This window comes from Malaya genurostris, chromosome 2 (genome assembly GCF_030247185.1).
Source record: "Malaya genurostris strain Urasoe2022 chromosome 2, Malgen_1.1, whole genome shotgun sequence".
Taxonomy (NCBI): Eukaryota; Metazoa; Arthropoda; class Insecta; order Diptera; family Culicidae; genus Malaya; species Malaya genurostris.
This window is the reverse complement of record NC_080571.1, coordinates 225,684,925-225,691,120: the sequence shown is the minus strand read 5'-3', so window position 1 is coordinate 225,691,120 and position 6,196 is coordinate 225,684,925. Positions and strand designations below refer to the sequence as shown.

At 40.5% G+C, this 6,196-nt stretch overlaps 1 protein-coding gene across 1 annotated transcript; it reads left to right on the top strand.

The window, feature by feature from the left end:
* The first annotated feature begins 1,147 nt into the window (after window positions 1-1,147).
* LOC131427828 (trypsin-1-like) lies at window positions 1,148-2,197 on the top strand. Its single transcript, XM_058591364.1, has 3 exons — window positions 1,148-1,496; window positions 1,552-1,957; window positions 2,017-2,197. The coding sequence occupies exons 1-3, from the start codon at window positions 1,282-1,284 to the stop codon at window positions 2,173-2,175; spliced, it is 780 nt and encodes a 259-aa protein (XP_058447347.1). The 5' UTR covers window positions 1,148-1,281; the 3' UTR covers window positions 2,176-2,197.
* Window positions 2,198-6,196: the final 3,999 nt, after the last annotated feature.

Sequence of the window (6,196 nt, the reverse complement as noted above, 5' to 3'; positions counted from 1 at the left end):
CTTCTGATCTTCCAAACCTACCCGTTGGTTGTCAGAAATCGCTATTCTGTGATAACACAAGTCTGTTAGCCACAGGTAGAAATCTAAGAGTGATCTGCAGTCGCCTACAAAGAAGTTTTAATATTTTCAGTGACTATCTGCCAAAATGGAAAATTAAACCAAGTGCAGCGAAAACGCAATTAATTATCTTTCCTCATAAGTCAAGTGCTTCTTTTCTTAAACCAAACAATAATTACATTCTCAAACTGAATGGCTTGGAATTGACATGGTCTGATCAAGCAAAATACTTAGGTTTAACGTATGACAAAAATCTCACTTTCAAGGATCACATTGAAAGAATCCTAGCAAAGTGTAAGAAATATATTGAATGTTTATATCCTCTTATAAACAGAAATTCTAAGATCTGTCTAAAAAACAAATTGGTAATTTATAAACAAATTTTCAGACCAGCCATGCTTTATGCAGTACCAATTTGGTCAAGTTGTTGTTCCACCAGGAAGAAATCGCTTCAAAGGATTCAGAATAAAATTCTGAAAATGATTTTGAAGCGTCCTCCCTGGTTTAGTACAAATGAGTTAAACAGACTCACAAATATACAACCATTAGATGTAATGTCACATAATATTATAAGCAAATTCCGACAAAAATCGATGCAATCTTCAATTGAATCGATTCGCTCTCTGTATTAGTTAGTAAGTTAGTATATAAGTTCCTTTTCCCCATTACACAATACAAGTAGGTTTATAATTTTCCGTTCACAAAAATCACAGAATTGCGGAAGCAAATGATGTCTTCATTGTTAGAACCAAATCATGTATATAATAGGGCTGAAAAGTCACCACTTGTGGCTGAACACCCAATTAAAATCTTAATAATTTAATGTTAACTCATATTCCAATAAATAGTTATTTAAAAATAAAAAGGTAGTGTTAAATCCAAGTTGCGGGAATTCAGCCTAGGAGAGGCTTTCAAAAACATAGCTAATAAGTGTTTATACCCTGAGAGTTTCAAAATTATCTGACTTAAATGAATTCATGGTAATTATTTTTGTTTGCTGCATGTGTTTTTTTTCCAGTTCAGTCTTTGTACATACCTTTTTTCGAATAAAATATCTGAACTTGAAACAAATTCGGTTACTTCCTAGAACCACTTGGCATATGCTTTCTTTTCTATCCATTTCGACCCAATTAGTTTATCAGCATATGTCAAGTCCCGCTGCGCACTCCGTTCGTACGAAAACCTATAAAGCTTTACACCAATCGTTACAAAGTTTCAGTCAGAATGATTGAGGTCACGGTTTGGATTTGTGCCACACTATTGGCATCGGTCTGTTCGGCTACTGACACATTGGATGATTTCGAGGAGCGAATCGTTGGTGGCATTCCGGTGAACATAACGGACTTTCCATACCAGGTGTCATTGCAACGGGGAAAACATTTTTGCGGAGGTTCGGTGTTGAGCGATCGATGGATCTTGACGGCAGCCCACTGCACCAGGTGAGTAGTTTAAATTAAGCATGTCGATATCCAATCGTAATGCATTTTTTTCTAGTGGTATTTCTGATCCGAGTAAACTAAACATTCGTGCTGGATCGAGTCATGTTAGCCACGGAGGAACAGTTCTAACCGTACGGGATATTTACATTCATCCACGGCATAACCGACAGAACCATTATGATTTTTCGCTGTTGGAATTATCAGGAAAATTAAATCTTAGCGAAAGTGTTCAACCAATCGATTTGCCGGCTGCCGATGATTCATTTGCGGACGAAACTCTCTGCGAAGTGTCCGGATGGGGTAACACGCAGAATGTGAACGAATCTTCACTTATGCTGAGGGCTGCGACTGTTCCGTTATACAACCAGGCAAAATGCAGCTCTATCTACAAGGAGTACGGTGGTGTCAAAAGTAATATGATTTGTGCTGGGTTTGAACAGGGCGGAAAAGATTCGTGCCAGGTTAGAAATTTCGTATGCATTAAAATGGTATTGAGAATTGATTGTACAACTCGTTTCAGGGTGATTCGGGCGGGCCACTGGCGTGTGGCGGAGTGCTGGTAGGAGTTGTTTCCTGGGGTAAGGGATGCGCTCAAGCCGGGTATCCAGGTGTATACGGTAGAGTCACTAGTGCTGTGGATTGGATTACGGAAACAATGAACGAAGTTGTTAGTTTATAAAAATAGAAATAAATTTCGGTAGACGAATGAATTATAGCCTTGATTATTCATTTGATAACGAATTTATCAGTAATGATATTTTTTTCATAGTGCATTTTATTCGTTCCATTCACAGTTCCACTATTCCATGTATTCTGCCAGCTGGCTAGAGTTTTCTGACGACAGCAACTGAAAAATTCATTGAATCAGATTGGTCTTTCATAGATATCACCTTCTAGAGCGCCCACCTTGGCTAACGAGTCCGCCCTCTCATTGCCCCGTATGGAACAATGTGATTCTTTCATGGATGTGTCGAATTCTTTCATGGATGTGTCGAAAAATTGATTGTTTACGATGGTCTTACACGGTTGATGATAGAAACTATGATCGGCAAGTGATCGCTATCGTGAGGATCACAGATTACCTTCCACTTGCAATCTAACTGTAGCGAAGTCGAGCAAAGGGATAAATCCAGCGCACTTGGTTGTGCTGGCGGTCTATTTCTCTCGTGTTTAGGATTATCAAATTGAAGTTGTCACACAGATCCTGGATTAACGAAGAACGGTTATTATCATATAAGCAGCCCCATCCTGTACCATGCGAGTTAAAGTCCCCTAAATCCCCTTAGAGAGTTCTTTCACGGATCGCTTCAATTTCTCCGCACGCTGTATGTACGTAGGGCACACCGAAAGATCATGAGGATTCTCCCCGCAGTAGCAACACTTTTCCGCTGATTTTTTGCAGGGATCGTCCTGATGAGTCTCTCCATATTTGCCGCATCGCAGTTTGTTGCAACAATATGTTGCCGTATGCCCTAGCTGTTTGCAGCTTGTACAGTGCATTACTCGTGGTACATACAGCCGAACAGGTAGACGAACTCCACTCACTACCAAATAATTTGGAAATGCAGATCCGGCAAAAGTCACGCGAAACGAGTCTGATTGCTAAAATTTACCATCTATCGATTAGAAGTGCAATTGCTTGCACTCCAAAATTTTCACTGGGTGAAGGTCGGGGTTTTTGAAACGGCCCCGTCCTTCATCAGATCTTCGATCGTCAAACTTTCGTCACGGACCACACCGTCGATCTCCACCATGGGGGTATCGGAGGAGGAGATGGCGGCATCTCGGATTCGGACTCGGTTTCTAAACGTTCTTCGTTCATTTAAGCTTCGCCTTCTTCCGAGACACCCCCATTGTCATCAATATTCATATTTTTAGTACGGGAGAAAAGAGTCTCCCGCACTTGTAATAAGAATTAAAAACAAAATTGAAAAGGAAAATATATAAATAGAAAAAGTTAGAAAAAATACTTAACAGTATGACCCGGCAATCCGTTAGGTGAGTTGATCCTTCACTCCTCCGTTGTGACTCAGTGTGACCATGACTCAGGATTGTACGGCTGCGATGCGGGTAGCAAACAATGGATGTATGGTACTGTCCGCTGCTGCCCGAGTATAACACAATAGCGTCCACTGTCGATACCGATGCGAAGTCGGTGCACAGGCAGAACTCACTTGCGGGGATGCTGCTTTTTATCACTACGGTGTCATGCCTATAATACAGCCTTTGCTGTGATAGGCACCTTCGTTTTGCCGATGTCGATTGTAAGAAAAACGCGTGTGTTTACTTCGAACATTCGGTTACGAATGAGGAATGCTTCATTGTTGTTGATGGATGTCACAGAAGTACTAGGGTTTTTTGGGGTTTATGTGAAGGAAGCAACGTTATGCTTTGGTGTAGCTTTCTTCTTGTCCTGTTTATCACATGGCTTCGTACTGGGACATAGTTCTGCGAATAAACTGATCGTTGACCGGTAAGGTTAGATCATGCCCAGGCAACCAGTAAGTACTAATAATGTCATTAAAATAGACTTTTATGAGCATCAAAAATGCTAATAGCTCTATATCTGCAATCTGAAATCTCATCGGCCTTAATTCAGTCTCAAGTGCTTATAGGTTACCGGGGTGCACACGCACTCCTATAGCAATATCTTTAATATACACTTGATGTTTTCATGTTCCATGTAAGGAGTGTATCGAAAAGTAGTTAGCAACATTGACATCAGTTTTCGATATATTGTAGGAAAATTACATTTTTATGCATTTCACTGATTATATTGAAGAAAATCCTAGTTTCTGTGAAACGCTTACACTTTGGACTTGACATTCTTCATTAAATTCTGCACAGTTACTTTTGTGACTTTCCTGGTGGCAGCTGTCCAGTTGTTTTTGAACTCCTGCATGTTTCGGGACACTGTACCTTTCTTCCGAAAGTGCCGCTTGACAATTGCCCAATACCTTTCAATTGGCCGAAGATTCGGGCAGTTCGGTGGGTTGATATCCTTTTCCACGAATTGTACATTATTTTTTGACAACCACTGTAGAACGGAGTTGGTGTAGTGGGCTGAAGCCAAATCCGGCCAGAAGAGAGGAGGAGCCTTATGCTTTCTGTACAGTGGCAGCATTCTCTTCTTCAAACATTCTTCCTCGTACACCTTAGCGTTAATTGTGCCCTTCGTGAAGAAAATCGACGACCGCAAACCACAGGTACAAATTGCTTGCCAGACCAGCACCTTCTGCCCAAACTTTTCCATCGCCACTGTGGTGTCAGCGTCGTCCAGGTCCTGGTACACCGATTTCGTATAATATTGCGGTCCGGGCAGCCCTCGAGAGTCTTCCTTGGCGGAGGTTTCGTCGTCGATCAGGATGCATCCGTCTTTATTCTGTAGAATCCGGTAATACAGTTTTCGTCATCGCAAAACACGCTGCAAAAAAATTAAGCCATTTCAGAGTAATAACTGTTTGAATATTGCTAACTACTTATCGATACACTCCTTAGTGCACATTATTATTCACCCTTATTCTGAATAACGACGTATTGATTTTTCGATGGTATTTCATGTGTATTCCCTATAACGCTAGCAAAATCGAAGGTAGCTAGGATTCGATCGGACCACATTCGAAACGGCTGAACCGGCTGATTCGAGACGGCTGAACTGACTTTAACAAACTTATGCTAGTTTGAAAGCTACTGTCGGACCATTGATCAAGTTCAAAGATCAAATGGCTGTGACTTTTGGTTCCGGAGATATGATTGTATAAGTGACGTAATCGACAAAACGCATTGTATTTTTACCACGCAAGTTTCTCGGAGATGACCAAACAAATTTTAACAAGCTTAGGCCCGTTTGATAGCTATTATTAGGCCATTGTTCAAGTTCGAAGACCAAATGGCTGTGACTTTTGATTCCGAAGATATAATTGTATAAGTGACGTAACCGACAAAACACGTTGTTTCTAACCGCTCTAATGTATATAAGTGTGCCAATATTTTGGGATTACCTCTAATTTCGTAAAGCGCTATTATTCAAAAGTTTAAGCACCTCGAAAAAAGTCCTCATGCAAAATTTGAGCTAAATCGGACATGGGTAAGAGGTGCTGCCCAGCGGTTGAAGTTTGAAAATTTTCGATCTTGAAAAAGCACCATAGGGGGGAGTACATGAAATGTCCGAAATCGAATTTTTTTTATGCCAAAAATCTTAAAATTGCATGAAATGTCGAGATTTAGTGTTACCTGAAAAAAATGTTTTTTTTTGGAAAAATCGACTTTCTGGGACTTGCAATGTATGAAGCTATCATTCGCCGACGATTTCAAGCTATTTCATCTCATCAAAGATCTAAAAGACTCAAATTTCTTGCAGTCACGGCTGGATGTATTTTCCAACTGGTGCAACGTCAACAGAATGGTCCTGAACGCCTCTAAATGTTCCGTTATCTCCTTCTCTCGTAAACGAACCACGATCTCGTATGATTACACTATTTCGCAAGCTGTACTAAAACGGGAGACATCAATTAAGGATCCAGGTGTGTTATTGGATTCAAAACTTAGTTCCAAAGGTCACACAGAATATACCCTCTCTAAGGCATTCTAGATGCTAGGGTTCATCTTTCGCATCTCAAAGAATTTCAATAACATATACTGCCTGAAATCGTTATATTGCGCTCTAGTTCGTTCTACACTGGAGTATGCTGTTGTTGTTT

Coding starts and splice junctions, on each gene's coding strand:
- LOC131427828 (XM_058591364.1), top strand. CDS start 1,282: ATGATTGAGGTCACGGTTTGGATTTGTGCCACACTATTGGCATCGGTC. Junction 1,497..1,551: donor ACGGCAGCCCACTGCACCAG/GTGAGTAGTTTA, acceptor ATTTTTTTCTAG/TGGTATTTCTGATCCGAGTA. Junction 1,958..2,016: donor GCGGAAAAGATTCGTGCCAG/GTTAGAAATTTC, acceptor AACTCGTTTCAG/GGTGATTCGGGCGGGCCACT.